At 34.2% G+C, this 23,334-nt stretch overlaps 1 protein-coding gene across 5 annotated transcripts in view; it reads right to left on the bottom strand.

Annotated features, from left to right (window-relative positions):
- LOC132294389 (DExH-box ATP-dependent RNA helicase DExH7, chloroplastic) overlaps window positions 1-22,223 on the bottom strand; it is a 77,297-nt gene extending 55,074 nt beyond the window's left edge. For 3 of the 5 annotated variants that reach the window (XM_059792224.1, XM_059792223.1, XM_059792225.1), the window contains exons 1-20: window positions 21,822-22,222; window positions 20,896-21,001; window positions 20,565-20,755; window positions 17,905-17,958; window positions 15,941-16,094; window positions 15,433-15,848; window positions 14,817-15,035; window positions 13,018-13,129; window positions 12,651-12,842; window positions 12,272-12,351; window positions 11,589-11,711; window positions 11,349-11,435; window positions 10,082-10,182; window positions 7,617-7,674; window positions 4,833-4,898; window positions 2,429-2,511; window positions 2,128-2,311; window positions 966-1,112; window positions 768-869; window positions 504-656 (exon numbers count right to left, since the gene is read on the bottom strand). In XM_059792224.1, coding sequence (XP_059648207.1) covers window positions 504-656; window positions 768-869; window positions 966-1,112; window positions 2,128-2,311; window positions 2,429-2,511; window positions 4,833-4,898; window positions 7,617-7,674; window positions 10,082-10,182; window positions 11,349-11,435; window positions 11,589-11,711; window positions 12,272-12,351; window positions 12,651-12,842; window positions 13,018-13,129; window positions 14,817-15,035; window positions 15,433-15,848; window positions 15,941-16,094; window positions 17,905-17,958; window positions 20,565-20,755; window positions 20,896-21,001; window positions 21,822-22,118 — 2,925 coding nt within the window. In that variant the 5' untranslated portion in view covers window positions 22,119-22,222. Of the gene's footprint in view, window positions 1-503; window positions 657-767; window positions 870-965; window positions 1,113-2,127; window positions 2,312-2,428; window positions 2,512-4,832; window positions 4,899-7,616; window positions 7,675-10,081; window positions 10,183-11,348; window positions 11,436-11,588; window positions 11,712-12,271; window positions 12,352-12,650; window positions 12,843-13,017; window positions 13,130-14,816; window positions 15,036-15,432; window positions 15,849-15,940; window positions 16,095-16,775; window positions 16,866-17,904; window positions 17,959-20,564; window positions 20,756-20,895; window positions 21,002-21,821 lie in introns of those variants that run through there. The other 2 variants (XM_059792227.1, XM_059792226.1) reach the window with 2 other exon arrangements.
- Window positions 22,224-23,334: the final 1,111 nt, after the last annotated feature.

Here is a 23,334-nt window from a genome sequence, read left to right as displayed (position 1 = left end):
CACTTTAACAAGTTTATTTCAAGTGTCGGTTTGAGCTCTTTGTTGATTCCTTTCAATTAATTAGCTGCTTTTCTTGATTCAGTTGCATTTGTAGCTTGGATGTGATTTGAGCTTCTGGTTTAAATGCAAGATGATCGATTAGTTGCTTGTTAAAGCAATAAGGCACTGTCTGCTTACACTTTAGAATTCCAATATGTAGAGTCCAAAGCTTTCAACAGAGAATCAACTGCAAATTAAAAAAACAAACATACTTTCCATGCTGCCACTTATTCCAACCAATAAGTGAATCACCAGCACAATTTTCTGATGCCAAGTTGTTTTATTTTATTGATGTCTATGTTAAAACTAACAAAATGAAGTAACATTATATGGATTATATAACACCGGACTATTTAAAGAGTAACTTTTCATGCAGAAAAAGTTAAACCGTACAAAACATATATAAATGAAAAAGTAGACATGAAGAAGAACAACAACAACAACAACAAAGTGGAAAACTTTACCTTACGTATATTATTGGGAGGTCTTAGAAACACCTTTTTTTGATCAACTGGTGCTACCGAGGAATGTAAAGGAAGAAGCCACTCAGAAGATAATCCACCAAATCGGTAAGAAGCAGCTAGTTTATCATGTAACATGTAAATTTCCGAAACTCCCTGTTTTATAATGGCAACAATCACTTCAGTTATTAAGTAATGAAAAATAATCTCTCTTCCCGATAGAATCATAACTATAAAGATGATCCATATGAAAGTGTTAGAACTTACGGGTAAGAAAACCAGTATGGCACCCTCAGGATAAGTTTCATCAATGTAACATACCAAGTCTTCAAGAAGATCATAGTCAATAATATCTTCATCCAACCTTCTCTGTGCAAGAGGCAATAAAAAGATATACATTGTCCTCAAAGATAAATTGATGGCTATGACATGAACACTAAGAAAATCCATCTTGAAGATATTTACCAAATTCCGTTGCGTTTGCTCACTGTATGATTGATAATTGCTCGGAACATAGTAAGGATTTATACAATCTTCGGACAGCAAAGCTTCGTCACCCCAAGAAGATAAGACAAGATTTTTCTTCCCCCTGTGGTTGGTAATAGGACCATTCTGAAGCCATCAAAATTCAGAAGTTCACAGTTCAGGGGACGGAAATCAAAACTCCCATATACTCTAAGAGTACCAATGCTGAATGACTACAACAAGGCCCCCAGGGGTGGTTGGGGGGGGGGGGGGAAGATTTCCACAAGAAGAAAAATACTTCTAAACTAAGTTTCTATCCAAAAAGATCAGACATAGTACGAAATATAAATATGCCTTGATACCTATAGCCATGTAGGACATTCCTTGGTTGTCACATCTATTGACTTACTTTTGTGGACTCCTGGCCAAAGAATGGCCAGCATATCTCAAATTACAAAGGACAAGTCAGCACAAAGAAAATATAGTTGTGTAAAAGAATATACACAAACACACGCTCTATATATATCTGTAAACGAATATAACACCAAGGAGTTGGCTCAAGTGGATAAGAACTTGGCCCTGGTGCCTCAAGAAGCATCAGGTCTAATGTTTAGCTCCTCTTGGGTGCAAACAATTCCTTGAGAAGGGAGGGGGGATATATATATAGTTGTGTAAAAGAATATGATAAGGGCTCATGCTTCACATGTCATCAATAATTGTTAAACCCACTTTATTTGGGCACTAATGGAACAGAAGTGGGGCCTACAAATAAACAATGATGGGTCCCCTCAAGCACTTAAGATCCTAACCAATATTTTTTCATCAATCTAGGGGCCACAAACAGTTGATTGGCCAGATAATTGTAGTGATGGATGTCAAAGTTATTAACATTTGAACTATGTGCAAAATGTTCATAAAGGAAAAATTTGATGAGAGAATGAAATCAATAATATTTGCTACAATTTGAGGGAAAAGGTAAGGTAAAGAATGCCAAACTTGACATCCTAAGGGACCATTGCTCGGTACTCTCTAGCATGAGAGCACAAGTTCAAGACTGAGGATAGACGGTTAGATCTAAACCCAGTCTGTCTGTCCCTCCAAGAAGACTTGATCAACGGAAAGCAACATTGTGCCATGGCCTAGAATCCATATAATAGCATACCTTCTCCTTTTTGGACGTCCCATATCTTATAGTGGCTAGAGAATCTGAAGCAAGGCGGTAGTTAGTACTTTCATATATATCCTCAAGAAAGTATGTTGACACAGGATGTGTTCGGCCTTGTGCTGTAATTACTGGGCAGTGACCAAAGTATCTTGAAAAAAGATCCGAATCAACTGTTGCCGACCTGAAAATTACATAAATCGATACATTCAAAAATCAAAAGAGAAAGACAAACTTAGTGTGATAAGCATAATTCGATAACTGCAATAAAATTCAAAGCATAAATAAAGACTTAACATACATAAGAATAACTTTCAATTTTTGTGATCCATCAGCAGACTGCTTCTCAATCAAATTCTTCAAAACAACGAGTAAAAAATCACCCTGTCACCCAAAAAAGAAAAAAGATGATCAAAATTCAATCTCCAACTCTTTCCGTTAGACATTCCATATATGCGGCCAATAAATATTTAGGAAGACATTATGCCTTGATTAGAATGCCTAGCATAAAAAATACTTTTCCTTAAAAAGAACTGTGAACCTAGTAATGAATGAACTAGTATTTGGGAACAATGACTGCTTTATTCAATTTGGCAAGTACCATTAATGATGTAATAAATGTATTTGTCATAAAAAAGAATTGTGAACCTAGTAATGAGTGAACTAACATTTCAGAACAATGACAACTTTATTCAATTTGGCAAGAACCATTAATGATGTAATACAACTGATGTGATTATAACACAATAAGAAAATCAATCATGTTATACCATCATAGGATAAAGGAATCTAAAGAGCACATTTCCTACTGTTGAAAAAACAATCAGATCACCAATCATCATGTGATATAGAAGCAGCTCAACACAGGCACTAGAAATAAGCATCATACCGGACAGGTCATGTAAATCTAATGTGGATAGAAATAAATATGCAAGGTATTCATAGACAACCACTAGTAGAAGCTGATGGTAGACAGTCGGAAGTCAGAACAAGTCATACTGGTCAGAAATTGTCATCACAATACGCATAATCATCTTATTTTAACAATACTTCCTTAAAATTAAGAAATCAATTCAACTTCAGGAATAAGCATACTAATTTAGATTGAAGAGTCACTTACAGATGGCCAGAATTCTACTTATTCAATTTATCATTTTCTAAATAGAGAGGGGACTGAAAACTGTTCAAAACCAATGCAAAAAAAAAAAAAAAAGGCAGGATCAAAGAAGACTAAGTAAAGAAGAGAACTAAAATTTGTGTTTCAGAAGTAGAATTAGATATGACTCTGCATGGTCAAAACCCAAATATGTAGGTCCCTCGCTACTGATATAACACATCATAATATGAAATTAAAGGACAAATCTTCCATTAGTACACATAAATATACTAACAACCCTTTCTCTAAAGATGCTGCAGATAAAGTTGGCAGTTGCTACGTGTTTGGTGTGATTTCCGGCATTAGAGCCAGAGGACTACTTATGGAGTAAAAAGTATATGCTGCACTGCTGGAGCCGTAACATTGCATTAAATAGTCACCGATGAATGGTTAATTGCGATATATTTTCTTAAAAGTGTAAATACATCAATCTGGGTCACATAACTATATTTTAGTCTGCACCTATGTGGATACTCAAAATAGACCCAATTCTTTGAAAGAATTATTTTTCTAACATAAGACACCAAGTTTTACAAGGCAAGTAGGAAAATAAAAAATAAAAAAAATCTTGCTAAATGGCTGGATTTTTCGCACACATTTGTGTCAAAGTACTGTTCACACAGGTCCCACCTTAAGTCAACCATGCAACCGGACCCATTTTCACTGGAACATTCAAAGTCAAAGATGTAAGATTGACATTCTAGGGCGTGGTCTGAGTCTAGGTAGCAAGCTGAGAGCATGCAGCCAATTTTCAGCTTAGTAAACCTCGCTTTCTCCTTCCTCACACCAGAATCCAAGACTGGTTTGTACTCTTGCAAACACGAACCCAGGCCATATGGTTGTACTTGATTTTGAAACTAATTTGCATGAATATACCATATAACACTTGAAACAATCCATCTTTTTCTTTCATAAGTGAATGAAAACATTTCCCAGATGAATTAGTTAAGCCATTTCACCAAAAAAACTGGAAAAAAATGTAAGAAATATAGAATTATCAGCCTTTTTTAAGCCAAGTTTTCAAGACAATATTGAGTGCTTTCGATATGTCCTTGAGAAGGCCAAAAGAGGGATCCAAGGTTTTCCAATGTACTGGTTGTAAATTCCATGTCACGCAATATTGTCAGTTTTAAGAAAATTGACATGAAATTTCTCCATCAAAAGCCTTAATACAGAAACTTAGTGGTTGATTTTGAAGCTAATTGTGAACAGTTCCACAGAATTGGTCAACGGATTTTGTACTCCTGGCAAGAGTAACAGTCCTACAACATCAAGTGTCATACAAAATTCATGGCATGAGTAATGTTTTCTATTTATGTTATCAAAATATATATATATATATATATATATATATATATATATATATATATATATATAATTATTGATAACAATCTATTTCTGTTTTATTTTAATTTTTTTTTAGGAAAAAAAATTAAAAAACTATTTTCCACATAACATGTGAAATTATATAAGGTCACACTACCTTTTACTGTCATGTCTGAAAATGCTGATATATCATATTATACCAACTTAAGTACAACTAACTCACCAAGAGAGAACGTTCATGCACTTCATCAACAATGACATGAGTAACATCAGTCAAATTTTTATCCCCCTGCAAATTGAGAAATAAGAAAGGTATAGCAATACATACAAGATTGCAAAATTAAAATACTTTAGAGAGAGATTAAACTGAATGCCAATTTCTGCAAGAAAAATAAGGACTTACACAAATCAGTCAAGGGCAACTACTGATTCTAAGCTTCTGTCAAACAGAGGACGTGTAAAAGTAATGGTGGGAGAATAAGCAAATGTGCTTTCCTCTCAAAATAATTTTCAATGTAATGTTTCAATTTCTGTAATCGCAAGAAATTACATAGCTTGAGACAGTTAACGAAAAAGACTAGCTAACCCTAAAAGAGAAAGCACTTCTACAGGAAGGTATATTGCACAATGTACCCAGTGATGCTTCACACTTTTCACAAAAAATCAATTAGATCGAAAAAAATAAATACACGGGTTTCGAAAATGATAACTAGCTGTAGAAACGGCAACAGTCACTGTATAATGGATGAGGGGTGTGAGAATTTTAACATAATGGACGGAGCTATAGGATCCATGATTTTTTTTCTATTGCCCAACTCTCCTTAAAATGCACTGATATGAAACTTAAACCAAAATCCCGTAAATTTAGGATATCAATTATTTTAATGAATTTTTATTAGTATAAAAATGATTTAATGCGATTAATGAATATTACATTGAATTTTAAGTTTTTGTCAGTAATCAAAGTTTTCTAACTTTTTTTTTTTCGGAAATTCTAGCTTGCTAACTTTTATCTCCACAGCTATTATAAAACACACATATACTTAGACATGAAAATATATATCGTCATTCAATAATATATGCTCAAACAATTTGATAACATGTTTTGAATCAATCATGAACATCACTTATTCTAAGTAAATCATTTAAATTGAATCATAAATCCAATATAGATAATTTTGTGAAAAGGAATAAGAGAGTCCAGGTAAAACAACTTACTAATTATATGTATATTAAGGTGTGCTTTCAGTGGGTTTAGAAGCTGACAGCTATAATAGCTAACGGCTGGAAGCTATACTTGTTATGTTATTTGTAAGAAGAAATAGAAAAAAGGTGAATTGAGGTTCATAACCTCACTCGTCAAAATTATTGTTACATTGGCATGCAGTGACAATTAACGGCCCAAAATGGCCAATAGAATGGCTGGTACGTTTATAATTTATGGCAAGACCCATTTTATTAAACCATAATAGCATCACTAAGGAACAATATCATTACATAACAGCGCTGCCGCAATCTAATAGTAATGGTCATTTTTTTTTTTTTTTTTGATAAGTAATAGTAATGGTCAATATTTAAAACCATGACGCGTTTTTAATAAACTAAGCTAACAATTGTTTCATTCCCATTTAATCTTCTTCAATGGACAAATATTCAATTCTATTGTCCATAAAAACTTCATTTATAATCAAAATGCATGATAAATATTAAAAACTTATTTCAAACATTACAGTAAAAAGATTATATACTAATTTAGTAACACGTAACACAACAAAGTGCATTCTCAAGCACCCCTATCTTCATAAAGGTTGTGGAACACAAGCATCGGATACCAACTACACAATACACACACAACAGACCCAGTAATCTTTTAACATTTTTCTTCCATTGCAGGAAGTGCCAATAAAACCAACCATCTTGTAAAATAAACCAAAATAATATAGCAGAGTAAGCATACTATACATGCAAAAGCAAAACAAGTAGTACCTGAAATGAAAATTTGAATTACGTTTAGGAAATTGACACAATGACAAACATGCAGAGGGAGTACTCCATCTAAGAGACATGTTTAGTTAATTAAATGCCGCCATGTCTTCGCTCCCCAACCATTGCATTTATAGCATTGCCCTTGTCTTTTAGCTCTTTCTACTTCAATCACATTATTTTTTCTTTCAGATGCTTTAGTTAGTTTTTGATGTACAGATCAAACCATTTTGAATGACTTTCTAGTCCTCGATTAACAAAATAATCCTTTGCTTTAATTTCTTATTCTGGTCAGAATACTCTAGTTCATTAATTCATTAAATATATTAAAAAATTGGGAATATTTAGAATAAAGTTAGTAGAGAGAGTTTGTTACCCAAGAATAAAAAAATTTCTTGATGTCAGGTAATATTTTCAGAAACCAATTTTGTAAAGGCAACCATTTTGCAGTCTTTTCCATTGAGTGGAAAAACAGAATCCATGTGGCCAACCCATTTGTAAGGGATAAAGTCAAAGATGATGATGATAAACTTAAGTCCAATAGAGGTTTAAACTAAAGGTAGCAACAGTAGGTGGCAACAAAAGAAAAAGAAAAAAAAAAAAAGAATCAAGAATAGTGCACCATGATGATTTGATCATGAGTAACAGCCACCAACAAAACACATTAATAAGTGATATCAGTAATGCTGGAATCTTAAGAATTACATTAAGGTTGCGAGAGAAGACCTGATGACTTTAAATAAAACAAAAAAAAAATATTATGGCTGTGATATAAAGATTAGGATCTCCATAGCCGACCTAATAATATTTTGCTAGGAAGAGCTTATTAGTAGTTCAAGCAGTTATATAATGGAATAGAATGGCTGTGTTAGACAATGAACATGGACGATAAAAATTGCAATCTAAATTCAGGACAAAGTGGTGAAAGCTATACTAATATCTGTTTGGAACTAAGCACCAGCATGTGTATTATCTAGATAAAATTATGTGAAACAAAAAAAATCAATTACAAGAGCAGGCGTACCGCAAATTTCCTCAGAAGAATGCCAGTTGTGCAGAATAAAAGCTTTGTCTTTTCATTACTAAAAATCGTATATATTTGGACAAAGAAAATGCAAGTGTTAGGAGTGCAATAGTTGCAAACATCAGAGATAAGATTAGAACAAATAAAAGAATAATGGATACTTCTGGAAAATTAATAATCCATTACATATTTCCAACTGAAAATGGAATATGTTAATAATTAAGTAATAGACAATGATGGAACTAACATTGCACCTATAAACTTCATATTCTGACCTTAAATCATTATAAAAAAGGATTCACAGTTGGTATGATTAAAAAAATTTCAATAATGCTTAAAATATCTAAAACGCAATAGCTAAGGCTTGTGTTTGGTCTAATAGAAATTAGAGAAATGCGAAGGAAACAAAATAAAAAATAATAATTAAATTAAAAATTACCATTTTAGGGTTAGGATAGTAGGAACAGATATTTTTCAGGGAAAGTATTCTGAGGCAAAATACAGGAAAATTTTACAAAGTTATGTACAACGTTTGATGTTACAATTACGCTAGAAATTAGAGAAATGAAGGAACAAAAAATAAAATAACATTTTAGGGTTGGGATAGTAATCAGGGATATTTTTTAGGGAAAGTATTCAAAGGCAAAATACAGGAAAATTTTACAAAGTTATGTGAATTGTTCAACACTCTTAAGGCCCTCCGTCAAGTTTTAAAAATTCACAAGATCCTGAAGACTTGCACAAACATTTGCTGGCATGCCTGGTCTTATGAGGTATAAGGTACATATGGTCAGATAGGATTGCTGGCATGGTTCAGGAACCAGATCTCCAGTTCGCAAGCCCGTCAAATGATACTGAGTTCAAAACCACTAAACCACCTGCATTCTGCATTTTCGGACATCAGTCTCTTAAGATTCTTCACAATAAAATACATATTTCTTCAAAATCTTGGACCTACAATGGAATAGAGAGGATTCAATTTGCTTTGTCCAATTTTTAATCCACCCATTATCCATGAAGAATTTCTCCAAATGCAAAAACGTTAAGAAAGAAGCTCGCTCACTTTCAGTAGAACCAGACCAGACCACCAGGAAAAAAGTTATTCTGTACACCACCGTCATTTATGTTTTCTCTCTCTATAATTAACAAATCCTGACACATGATCATCGAAAAATCTTTGAAATAGAGGCCCCAAATCAACAAAGATAAATCCACTAAATTTCCAAGAAAATTATTAGATTTCAATTGTGTATATATTCGAGTCAACCCCCATCAAGAATAACAGCCCTCTTTCAATTCTACCCACTCAGCTTTTGGATACTCAGACATGTCTCAATTTCCACTCAGGCATCTTCATTTCTGCAAATGCGAACATCTCCATTCCCTAATTAGAGACACAGTGAGGACACATCTTATAAGGTTAATTTCCATCTTCAACGTGTTCATTTACAATTACATGTCCAAAACGGTAAAGAGATTATTAAGGTCTAATATAATCATCAATAATCTGTTACACAGCAAGAAAGAAAACCAATTACAGCTCCTACCACCACAACAGACCAATCCAACATCTAGGTATTTTTAGTTGGTTTTTAAAATTATAGTGATGTCTACATAGCAGTTTCAAGTATTCAACTTATAATGCATTCGCTCTACAAAGTCTTCCACGTACACAGGAAATCTAAAATTTGACAATACTAAACAAATCTGCAATGTCCCAACCACAAATTCAAGTGCAAAGACTTCGATGGTATCTTCACCTTTCAACAGCAAATGGCACTCATTTCCACTTTATGTACTGGCATCCAACTTCTGGTATCATAGTTACACCAAGCCCCCAACTCACGTCCTTACTAACACTGCCACTGCCACAAAGCTTATATAAAAAAATTAGGAGCATCTCCATTGACAGCATTTATCTGACCATAATGGTCAATCCTATGTTTTAACAGTGGTGATCATGTGCTTTACAGAACTTCTTACTTTTGACTCTATGTTTTGCCAATGATCATGTGCTGTACAGTGCATCTTACTTTTCAAAATCTACAGCTCAACTATATGAATACTTTCTAAGTCACCAACGAACTATGTATGCTTGGCTCAATCAAACGTGGACATAATAATCATCATCATCCTTTCATTTATCTGATATGAAGAGGATCAACATACACAAACATTGTTACATGAAAATGAGGTCACAAAAGGAATAATTTCATTATTAAAGCTGACACACACACACATATATCAGAACAGGTGAGACAGGTAGTATGAAAATATATCGAAGTATATAAATAATAAGCGCAAATTATGTACCAGAGGCTCTTTTCCTTTTCTTTTTTTCTTTTTTATTTTTGTTTTTTTTTTGGTTTGGGGGGGGGATGAGTAATCTACTGCAGCATTGTAGGTGTGCTTTGTTAACCAAACATGCTTGATAGCAGTATAAGAAAGAAGAAGAGAACGATCACCGTGCACTATCAAGACGAACTTGATAACCAACCAAAGAACCATGTGATCCGGGTGAAGATTCACACCGTTCATCAGCAACTCTCTCAGCCACAGAAATAGCCTACAAAAAACACAACTTTACAATTCAGCAACCATGTTCAGAAAGAACAAAATCCAATGGCTACCACATGTTCCTGTGAATATCTTATAACAAAAGAAAAGAAGATAATAACTAATTTATATCATTTCAAATTTCCAAGATGTCTCCAAGGACAATCCAGTGTCATTCTGCAGAAACCTTACAGAAATTTTGCTTTAAAGGTAGCAAAAAAGTATATTCAGGAAAAGATTGACACACTTCGAACTATTTCATATGTAGATGTAACTAGTCGAATACATACAAAAAAAATGTTGGAAGTTATTCCGCTTTTTTTATTGGTAAGAAAAATGTTGGCACTATCAATATTCACCGTGTATTGGCTCGAAGCATTTAAGGCAACCCATGGCCTCTGTTCTTACATGTGACAACAGAAAAGGAGAGAAGATAATTATTAAATGTGTTGAACAAAATAATCATGCCAGTATTTTGGCATTGTGGACAATGAAATAGACTGTGGTATCATATTGATAAAGAATTGAAAGTGACTGATTTAGGATCATAGAATCAGTCTTGGCATTTGACAAGAATTCTACTGTTCTGGCCCAATTAAAATCAGCAATGTGTCATATTGAGGAGCACAGTCGCCAATAGTATACAGCATTTCCACTATAATATTCAGACTTCACAATCTCACAAGAGAAGAACTAATCTACAGGAAGGCAGATCAAATCGACAAATCCACAGATTTAGCCTTTATGCATTAAAGTAATGTCCACATTTGAGATTCAAGTCAATATGGAATAATATAGCCTCCTCCATTATAAAGAGTACACTTTAAACGTGGAATAGATAAATCCCTAAGAAATTTGAAAAATCAAATGAGGAAAACGAAAAAGGCCTTTTTTATTATATTCTTCAATTCCAGGATTACGTCCCGGATCAATAGATAGGAATCCAGACATGGTAAAAATATAATACGTTACTACTTTTTTGCCAAGACTTAAAAGGAAAATATCATGGATATAAATGGAAAATATCACGTTTTCGATGTTCCAAAATTCTAAGTGCTTACAAGGGCATTTCTGAACATTTATGGTTGTATGAGTGTGGATAACAGAAACCCGGAGACAGAGACTATCATAAAAGGTCATATAGACATGAACTAAAGTTGATAATGCTATACTGACCGCTATTCTCCTTGGTTGTGTACATACAATGCTACAGTGTCCACCACGACCAGCTTCAATCATGTCATCCAATATAAATTGTGGAACCTACATCAAATGCTAGTTAGAATGAAACATGCAAGTTCAGAGAATGGAAGAGAAAGTGAGGAAAGGTTGCACCTCCAACAAGTCATGGCAAAGCTTTTACAAGGTATAAGAATGAACTGAAATATAAGTAACAAAATTTATTAAATATTGCACCTGAGTTGTCTTTCCACAACCTGTTTCCCCACAAACAACAATAACGTTATTCTCCTTCAGTAGTTGCAATATATCAGCCTTCAATTCAGCAATGGGTAGTGTAGCTCTAGATCCTAACATGTCCTAAGAAAAAATATAAAATAAAAGACATACATTACATATTAAAAGAGCATAAGCAGGGTGTGGACATAGCAAGTGTTAGGTTTAATGAACTATTGTGATGTATATACAGAATACACTGAAGGGAAAAAAAAAAAGAAGAAGAAGAAGAAGTGAACTTGCCACATAAAACAAATATTTATGCGCAGATTGCAGAATGAGAACAAAAAACTATCAGGCTTCCAGTTTTTACACATCATCTCAATTGCAAGTTTGCACGCAGAGATTGTAATAATTCCTATGCCTTCCAATACCAACTAGTCAGTATACAAAAGCTTCACAGTGAATGTGGATAAGGGCAACACCCAGGCAATTCACTTTGGAAAAATATGAGTTTTAATTTTTTTAATAAGTCTTTGGGAAAATATGCATCACACGAGTACAGAAGTATCTAGGGGATGGAGACTACTGGGAGGACAAAATGATCAATGTGAGAAGGACATAAATTGAACAGCCAGTAATTCACCAAACACCCTACATTGGGCAACTTTCTGAAAGGAATGCTGAAAGAAGAAGAAACCAACCTTGTATCTTCTCATTTTCTTTTTATTCTCTTGTTCCCGTCTGAGATAAGAACTCTCTGCTTCTTTATAATAGTAAAGATCTGCAAATTAGCAATATAAAAAAGTTTTAAAAACAAAAACTCCCTAGAAGATTTCCAGGAACAGAACCTTTTTTGCCAATGGACACATATTTGTCCTTTAGGAACTGTTCTACTTGTTCATTATCTTTCTCCTTGAATATGGGATCCCACCTAACATCCTAACAACCTCAAAGATTCTCCCCATCAATCCCAGGCAAGTAACTAAGTGTCATCACTGTTATTTCAGCGTTACACAGTTATTGAAAATCACAACCAATTATACTTCGAGAGAAGGAACGTGGAGGACTCCATGAACATACTTTCAGCTTTTAGAACATCACCAGCAGTTGGATCAATATTTTCTTGAACAAGAGGCTTTTGAAACTTTTCTTGAAGAGAGCTATTCAAGGCATCAGCAGAAATTAATTCGGAGCTGTCATCATTTAATAGTGAATCCACGAACCCAGCTCTTCGATCTTCCTCGCTGTCCACTTTCTTGGTTGATAATTCCCCTGAAAGATATCCAGCAATAAACTAATTATTTAAGTATCCAACAAAATAATCTTAGGCTTACTGTGCTAACAGACATTACCACAAATGGATTTCTAATCTAAAGTAAATAAGAAATCACGATCTACAGAAACTTCTGTTTCTAGGTAAATATTACGTCATAGAATATAAGGTCACCTTCCTCCCACTGTAGAACAAGCGAAGCATACGGCTCTGTGATTAGAAGATGAACAGGTATATCAGGAAACAGGCGAAAGAGAGCAAAAGCGGCAACTCTATTCTGTGCATCCTGCAGCCAGGGAAAAACATAATGAAGTGGTATTCACAAACAGTAAATAAAATAATTATTGTTAGTGATAGGAATAAAACCCTTAACCCCTCCACCACCCCCCCCCCCCCCCCCCCCTCCCTCTCTTTTTTTTAAGCCACACCAGCACTTCTTCACATCGCTTTGGCTGTTCAGAAAAGAAAATCTAGCAAGATAAAAGCATAAACAAGCAAAGAGGCACGTCTTTGCTGAAAGAACTAAGAAAAAAACAGCCTCGAAAATGGGAATTGTTCATCATCATCTTTGCCTTTATCCCGCACCAAGGGGATCGGCCAAATGGATATTCTTTTCCCGTAAGCCATTTCTCCAGCTTATATATGCGCCGAGGAATATTGATTTGCATAGAAGGTAAAAGACAAAGAGGTCGACTAAAACTAAGATGGGATGAAGTGATAGTAAGTGATCAGGGTGATAAATCAAGTTGAATAGTCACATAACATGTTATATATGAACATAAAAATATATTTTAAATAATGTACAAAATTGCAGCAACTAAAGTCTGACAAAACCAGAAGTTGACTCAACATGATTCAGGTGAAACACATCTAATGTTTTCAACCAGAAAACAATCACATTAACACTGAACGTCAATAAAGGTTAGAAGCTAATTAACAACCAAAGTAAACAAAAGAAAACACATATTGGCATCCAAATAAGAAATTAATTTTACCCAAATAGATCAATGAAGAAGTAAACCATTATAGATGTCCAACTTAAACATTCTATCATGAATTGAAATGGAAAAAACTTGCAAAAATTACTTAAAGGGTTAACAGCATCCCCTCAGAAAGGTTTTCAGTTTTGTTATTTGGGGCATTTGTAGGTCAAGGAGTGTGGCACTTCATCAGAATTCACGCTCTCCAGCTTCTTCTTTGGCCAGAAAGGCAAAGCCTTTGCAGAAACACATAAACAGGGACATACACTGGGTAATACACTTTTCTAACAGCTTCCTGCTACATCTGACACGCTAAACTACTAAGCTCTACACAGCAATGTTTTTCAAAGACATAAGAACATGCAACAACATTTTACTCTCAAAGAAATCCATATTAATCAAGGCAAAAGGCTTTTGATAAAGTGGTTAATGTCATTATTAAAAATAATATAGGAAACCAAGCGAATAAACAGAACAGGCAAATTAAAATCAATCCATGAATAAAGTTAAAACAACTCAGTCACATGACGTGCACCACTCTTGAAATGAAGCATAAGGTATGAAGTGCACAATTTTGACCATGCTTTCGCTCGTGATAGATCCTCAGCTTACAAGATTACCTTGCACTGAGGTGAGCTTCAAAAAAAGTTCTAAAACGTGGATATCCAATAAAAAAAACAATTAGACAGGACTGACAGCATGCAAGGTGCTGAATAATCATGTCAATGCCACTTTAAGGCTAAAGCAGCCGCTTCATACAAATGTAAGAGCTGTGTTCATCCTATCCCTCCTAGGTCCTTGACAACAGGACCTATAAAACAATGAAAGCAGCATCAATCTGTCTTAGAACTCCAGAATACCACTATGGAATATAGACAATAAGCTAATGATAAAGACCAAGATATATATGCAAAAGACCCTCGACTTTCACATAGTAAATAATTGTAAGAAAAAAAATTCAAATTGTGCGAATAAACAGATTGAAGTCTGCACCTCATGAGATCCAAAAGTTTCATCCAGATTAGGAAGCTGAAGAGTAATAAGCCCTCCAGCTTTTCTGCTCTTACCCCTACCACTAGCTTTACGCACCACAGTAACAGCATAACTCGAGCCATTTTCTTTCCCAGGCACTTTATTATATTTTGGTGCATCCCACCCTGATTTTTGACATAGTTGCTGAAGAACAGCCTTAGGAATTTTTCGTGCATCACCCTGCAGGTATTAAAGTTTTAGACCGCAACCAATTCAGAAATGCCATTACACTGTACAAGCAAACAAGTAACTATTGCATGGGGAAAAAGAACATGAATAAACAGCAATCTGCGTTAGGACCAACAATCTGAGAACATGAATCAACTTCAATTGTGAATCATACATCATAATGCTCATTCTCCTCCAGAATAAATTTTAGAACGTCATTTTGCAGATTTTTTCTTTTTCTTTTTCGTTTTTTTTTTATTATTATTATTATTTCCTTGTAAATATCGCCGACGATAAAAATTAGTGAAAGGCACAGAAAATAAATTCTGTTACGTATCATATATCTGTATCTTCAATCTCCTCACTGCAGTAAGTACAACTATATACAAGCTGCTCATGCAGATTTTACCTTCTTCCAAATGCCCTCCAATTTCTCTAAGTTTTTCCCACTAGAGAATTCTCTCATTTTCCCTGCCTTTTGTAATTTCACGACTTCAGAAGGTAAAACTTCAGAAGGTGAGATGTCTTCTGAGAAGAAATTACCAATCTCCACATCTCCTGATTCCTCTTCTAAAGCAATCTTATCCTGATCAGGAACACTAGGGACATTGTTTTCAGTTGAAAACTGCTTTGAGCTGCAGCTATCCATAACATTTCCATCAGTTTCTGATTCAACCGCATGCACTACAGATGCTATAATATGTTCTTCATTGCATACACTATCCATTTCAGCATGCTCGTAATGCATGGAATCATGAGATGTGTCCTCAGAGGCACGACACAAAGGACTTTCAAACCCGGATGCCAAGACATCATCTGATAGTCCTGCACAGTAGATTCAAACAGCCCATGAAGACTGGAATTGACTAACAAAATAATGACATAGTAAGAGATATTACTGAAATATTTAATTTAACCTAGGTCAGACATCTCTTGCTTGAGTTTGCGGATAAGTTGGCTGGCTTGTTCCTGACATTTCTTGTCACCTCTCTCTTTGGCATTTATAGCTTCTAATCGTGCACTTTGATAATCTTTGACAATGGAATCATAGCGAAGCCTTGGTTCTGGGACCTATCAAGAGAAAGAGGAAAAAAAATTAAATTAAAAAAAAATGGACAGCATCACGGGGAACAGAAGACGCTTGAGCATTATTCAATCGCTTCAAATCAGGAAACACAGAAAACCTAGGTAGAAGATCCTATAGAACAAAGAGAGAACTATCATGTATATCGCCAAACTAATCCCTCTAACATATACACAAGACAACAATTATTGAAACAAAATCTTCTGTGGAAGAGAAGAAGCAGGAAGACGAAGCATCAAAAGTTCAAAAAATGAATAAATAACAGAGATAACTCACCATGGACTTTATAACATCATCTAATGATTAAGAAGAGCACGCTTAGCCAAAACATAATCATAATTGTTTCAGTGGTGTGAGGATCATTGTAATAAATGTAACATCACAATGCAATCATTAAATTAGGAAGAAAAAAAATCCTGGCAGGAGATTGAACACTTGCACCAAGTCATTTAACCAGGAAGAACCAAATATACCACCTTCTGTCCTACATTTCTTGAAAATCCAAATGAAAAAAAAAAAATTAAAAAAAATAAATAAATAACCCACAACCAGGAGTCAATCAAAAACGACATTAAGAAAAGGAATATTTGTATCAGATCTACATCCAAAATTCTATGTTGAGTTAATATGCAGAGACAAATGTGCACAAAAAAACACCTAAGACTGACCTTCATAAATAAAAACGTAACTTGAAAGCTGTTTGCATATGGCTAGAACATTCCAACAAGAGGACAGGTGTCACAGGGTGAAGGCTCCCCTAGAATACCACCACCAACTCTTCACCAAGAATGCAATGGGCAATACACCAGAGTTTCTGCCAAGGCGACTCCTACTTATTTTCAATGAACAGGATGTAGAACCAGTTGAACTCATTTAATTCATGAACCACAAAAGCAATGCACAGATCTTTAAGTGCAAAGTTTTTTTCATTTAGGACAGTTGCAATTGTAAAAGCTAGAGCTACCAAGCATGAGGACACACTGGCTCAAGTCCAGACACAGCCATTTTGATGCATAAACAAAATATACTTCAGCTGAACAAAAGATACTTCAGCTGCGACCCAAACCAGAAAGTACTTATGAGAAGATTTTCTGGCTCCTTCATAATGGCAATCATGGAGATATAATTCAAAGGGCAGATATATATATTTGTGCGCGCCTACCAAAATATTCACATGGAGGAAAAAGCAGCTTAATTGCCATTCTTCTTATATCCTATAACTTGATTGCTATTCCAGAGAGGTCCAATCCATATGGGTGGTTAAACTTCAGCCATGATTTCATAGATGTAATTCAATAGATTGTAAAGCAAAAGCTTCTTAAAGCCTTCCCTCCAAAATTTCTGTTTGTGACATGATTATTGAAGCGAACCCAGCCCAACACACCATTCTTTGTAAAAATATGCATCATTTTAGAGTGTTGAATAGAGCTACTGTTTGTAAATAATCAAATCCTAAAGTGGAAGAGTCAAGGATTAAAGGTCAACTGAACCCACCCAGGAATTAGGTTGCTAAATCAGATTGTACCCATTTCACGATCTGAAAGCACATTCTTCTTGAAAACCCAAGTGGTTGGAAAAGATCAGTAAATCAGACCTTATTGTTACTGATAAGAATAGGAAAATACTTGGCAAATGGACTACCTTGATAAATTCTTTTGCTCTTAATTTAAGAACAAGTGGAGGACTTCCTTTCCACATGGCACACTACATTTTTTCTCTTTTTACCCTGAAGAAATTTGTTGAGTTCCGTGGAAATTCGATCAAATTGGACCTCTACTAACAAGATAGTGAAAGTACCTTCTCAATGGAACCTTTGCCAATTACATCATCTTCCCAACTTCCGGATTCATCCTGAAAATGACAAAGAACCATGAGTAATTCCCTTACAATGTTGACTATATTCCATCACAGTTTTCTAAAAATATTTTGAGATAAATGAAATGGAAATATAACTTTGTTTTTTTCTTGCATTGATCCATAAAAGAAGTAACATTATGAAGTACCTTACAATGGGAACAGCAATGAAATTTAAAGTTCGATATCATATCATATGACTATATATGTCTGTATACACTCACACAGATGTCCTAATAATGTTATTTAAAAGGAGCCTCGCAAATTTAACATGAAAGCCTAGGGGGAAAATTAACTAAACACATAAGAACTCATTTCAAAATCACATGGCAATAAGTAACAGAGAGAAATATACAGAAGTTTACCAGTAGGGATAAAAAGGAAAACTATAGATGCTAAGTGTATTAAGGATGAAAATGGATAGTATTGTAAAATATGATGAGATTGGAGTGTTGTTGGTAAAAAGTACTTTTTTTTTTCTTTGTTTTAGTAAGCAAGCAATGCATGCACCCATTTTGCCCCAATTCAGGCTTGAACCCTAAACCTCACCTTAGGGACGCTAAAGGTCACACCACCCAGGCACTTATCAAAAAAAAAAAAAGGTCACACCACCCAGGCAAAGCACCTGATGGAGGAGGGGGGTGGGGAACTGAAAATATAATATTGAAAATTTTTAGTGCTAAATTAGTAGTATTGATACCTTTAAGCAACTGAACTATTAAAATAAAATTTAAAAGTAAATATGCCAGTAAAGAGTTTAATTTAAAATTACTTTCCATTGAGTGCGTTCAATATTCAATGGTACGTCAAATCTCTTTGACTTAATATCCAAGCCCTTTCAAAGAGGAGTTTGTTTACAAGTTGTGGATACTTGTGCAACATTAAAAGCACTTAGCTAAGGAAGCATTTAAACTTTTAAGCGTTCAACACTTAATAGGGTTACAAAAAGCACCTCAAAGGAAAGGTTAAAAGAGTTGAAAGGAAAAAAAGAAAGGTCAAAGAGTTACTTCTATTAATCTGTAATGAAATCCACATTGGAAATTTTAGTGTAGGAACACATATTAACTGTGTTGATAATAAATATTACAAGTGTTCCTACAAAATCAGAAGGAAGATATGAAAATTGCGAAAAAAAAAAAAAAGAAGAAGAAGAGAGAGCCAGTAGGACTTGACAGAATTTCTGTTTAAGACTAGGAAATTGGAAGTGATAAGAGTAAAAATAAGAATCGAGGAATATCCCTTAACAAACGGGAACCAAGTGACGTGAAAAGCGAAACCGATAGATATCGGAGCGTAAAGCACTGACCAAGTTTTTGTCTTTATTGTTCTTTGTCGCTACCTCTCCATTCTGACTGGGGAAAAAGGATTTGCAGTCCCCCAAAGGAAGTAATAAAGCACTTTAATACCTTTATATAAGAATATAAGAACAAAAGCGATATCCAATGCTATTAAGGGTTACAAGAAGTAGATCTATTAAGGTTATTAAAAGCAATGGAGCAATAACTAGGTGAGAATACTAGGACAGACAATTCAATTTAAAAAAAAAAAAAAACAAGATTACATTACGGATCAACAATTCAACAAGTCCATACCATACTCCTTTGCGCTTCTCATATATTAGGAACATTTTAGAGGAAGTCCTATGTTGTAATCTATTTCTTGAAGGCACAACCTTTTTTGATGATTCTAAAGAAGTTAATTGTACGTTAGAACAATAGAGAGGCCCCAGTTTTAAAAAGCCTAGGAAAGAATACCAGCAGGTCCTTTGCCTAGGTGGTATTGACCTCCACTTTGGGGAGGTCGAGGGTTCATGCCCAAAATGGTGCCAAATGTGTGTGTCAGTGCGTTGCTTACTTATCAGGAAAAACGAGAGAGAGAGACTAGGAAAGAATGGACAAAATAAAATAAAATAAAATAAAAGAAGAAGAAGAAGAGGAGGATGACATTGCCCTAAAATGGAAACTTATATGTTCCCCGGCACAAAGGATTAGACTTTAATAAACAACAAATACACAAAAAATGAGAATTATTTTATATTAAAAAAAAAAAAAAGTGTAAAAAAGAATATAACTAGCGGAAAAATATTGAGACAGATTGGTGGCAATACAATAAAATAAAATAAAAACCAATTCAAAAAGTTTGTGAAATCCAGAAGAAATTGTCAATTCAAAAACTATAACACAACATATGTACAACTAAGCATGTTTAGTTTTATTTCATGTTCATTCATGGCTTGATGTATCAAACCCGAACTAGTCACTTGTCCAGTTGAGAATCAGTCATTGAATGTAAACTAATTGAAAGAAAGGAATAAATTTAAAACTCTGCATATCTACACTAAGTACTGTTACACTCTTAAGGTATTCAAAATCAATAAGTTTAGGCGCAGGATAGAAGATGATGGAGTAGAGAAGAAGCAAGCTTCAACACTCCCCAAGACGAAAGAGCTTTCAGTTTTTTGCACCCTATTTTGGTGTTGTAGATTAAAATATGGGATAGTCAATAAAGAGAATCAAAGAGTTGTTTTGTATTATATATTTCAGATAGACGTGAGAAAAAACATATACAGAAGGTAAATTTGCCGAAGCATTCAGTCTGAGCACCTCTTCCTGTTGTTGCACATATTGTCGGATCCAATCTGCTTGAGATGGCTGGCAAGAATCCAGAGCAACATCATCTGAACGTCCCTTCACTCTAACAGAAATTTCAGGTCTTTCTTCCTCAATCTTAGCCGATGAATTCAGTGAAGGACTCCAATCTTCTCGTGCAGTTGATACGATGCCAATGGAACCACCTGGCACATTGCAACAAAGCAAAGATTTAATAATTATACAAAAGACCAGTACCCACACCTTGCACTTGATTGCTATTAACTTGAAAATACCAAGTATAATAACGTTTTAAAACCATTAAAAAGTTATTAATCAATAATACCTCCATTTGTATGGAGAGAAGTCCCACTAGAAAACTTCAATGGAAGCTCATTCCCAGGCAAATTTAAGCATAACCAATCAAGAGCAGCCTCAAAAGTAGCAGCCTCCTACTCAATACAACAAAAAGAAAAAAGTTGAAGTCAACTAGCTACATAGTGTTTTTAATAAACTTCCAACACTATCAGGAAGGCCCTGTATATACATATTTATATATATGGAAACAGAACAACATTAACTGTAAATCAAATAACAAGCATGAAGAAAAAAATTCATACCATGATAACACAAATATAGTATATGGCTGATAACATTGCTAAGTATCATAGAAGAAGAAACATATTTTATAGTAGTCAAACTGTTCATCTAAATCAGTGAAAACAATAAAATGAAATTACAATCACGTAAAACATCATAGAACGAATTTTACAGAGCAATGATGTAGAAAAACAAATACAATACTGATATATCCAGCACAAAATTAGCAAATAATTGCTTACCTAACCACCACCCCCACCCAAGCCCCAGCACATACACACACATAAAAATGAAAAAAAGGCATTGTTTGGTTATCAGACTCTGTAATGAGAAAGAACTTCTTGCTTCCAAAACTTTATTTCTTATAATTCATTTTTAAGAGAGAGAAAAAAAAAAAAAAAAAATTCTGAGTCAAAATTAAATAGACAAAACATTTTCGGCGATCAGTTAATGAGAAAGATCTTTGCTATACCTCTTGCCTCCAGAAGATAAATATTTCTGACTCATTGAAATGCCAACAAATAAAACCTAATTATTTGCAGAATTGTGGTAGAATTAATATATGAGTGTAGTTCTTATTTTGAGTAAAGCTTAGGATTCAAGATTTAATTTTATTGATTCATGAATCAAACGAACACTAAATTCACAGTCAAAAATAAAGTGATTAGTGACCTTGAGAGCAGAAAGAGCGCCCTCAATATGTTCGTCTGAAAAGCCTTCGCAAGAAAGCTTCTCGTAAATGGACCGAAGTTTCTTGGCCTTTTGGGCTTTAGAGAGCGTGTCTTCCACCGGAACTTCATTCGGAGACGGCGAGGCCCTGCCGGAGTTGAGCAAGAGCCGGCGAAGTCGGCTCTCGTTCTCGGCCGAAATCTGGAGTTTTGGACCGCTCGATGAAGATTGAGATTTGCTCTTCGATGAAGAAGACGAGGACGATGATTTCTGCTTCTGTTGCTTCTTCTTCGGAGCCATGTTTAGAGAAAAAGTAAGTGATTATGATTAAAGTGAAAGAGACGGAACGGACATGTATGTCAGCATGTGTGTCTATAAATATGTGTGTGTAAATGTGTGTGTGAGAGAAATCTCTGCGCGTGTGTAGAGGAGAGAGAGAGCCCGGTAAATCTACAGTGAGACAAATAATCAGTGTATTCGGTCCGAGCTAGTTCGACCTATGTGATCCGGTTCGATTTTCGGATATAATAGTTTGGTGATAATTTATAAAAATAGCAATTCGTTATTCACCGTTCGGTTAACGAATTAAACCTGAAAAAATCAATCCGTTACCTTAATTATATATTAATATTATATATATATTTACTGTATTTCCATTTTTTTTCATTATTTAAATTTTTTTTTCTATGCTAATGAGCTATCGTATTATTATTTAAGTGTTTTGTTTTATTCTATTTGGATAATCTATATTTGTTACTGTAATATTCTTTTCACTTTTAGATTGTTTACAATTCTATTTTGTTATTAGATAATTTAAGTTTATAGTGATATTTATATTTATATTTCTATTTATACTATTATTAAATATGCAAAGTGTTTCAGTATTTCTTTATTTATTTATTAATTGATATAAATTCTATAAAATTAAAATTAATTCAAATTAACAAAATATAAAAAATTCAAATTAACAAAATATAAAAAGAATTTAATTCAAATTACAAAGTCACACATTGATTTTAAGTAAAAAGGATTACATGAAATCCTCTTATAAAACTATAGAGTTAAAGAAATAATAATCACACCTTTTCGGCCTTTTAGGTAAGATCAACTGTAGTCTGAAATTTTTTTGGGTCGGCTTTTTGGCTAACCTTTCTTGGTCTTTTGGCTAAAATCAAGTGTACTACTACTTTCTCGGCCTTTGTGCAAAGAGTTTCAATATTTATTTATTAATAATTGATATAAATTATATAAAACTCAAAATTACCTAATAAAATTTAAATTAACAAAATATAATTTAAGTATGAAGGTGCCTATGAACTCAGCCCCCAACTGACCATAATTTTGTCATCAACTCTCATTAAAACAACACATGAAAAAGAGCAAATATACAAATAAGTCCTCATCTTGAGTACTATATATATAAACACAAGCCTAAATATTCATTCCCACAGACATACAATTCAAGAGTTGGATCACTCTCTCGTCAGGGCCTCAATTTGTATCTCTGCTTCTCGTA

This window comes from Cornus florida, unplaced genomic scaffold (genome assembly GCF_030987335.1).
Source record: "Cornus florida cultivar Cherokee Brave unplaced genomic scaffold, ASM3098733v1 CherokeeBrave_3.0.0_Hap2_Chr02, whole genome shotgun sequence".
Lineage (NCBI taxonomy): Eukaryota > Viridiplantae > Streptophyta > Magnoliopsida > Cornales > Cornaceae > Cornus > Cornus florida.
This window is presented reverse-complemented; position numbering and strand designations above follow the sequence as displayed.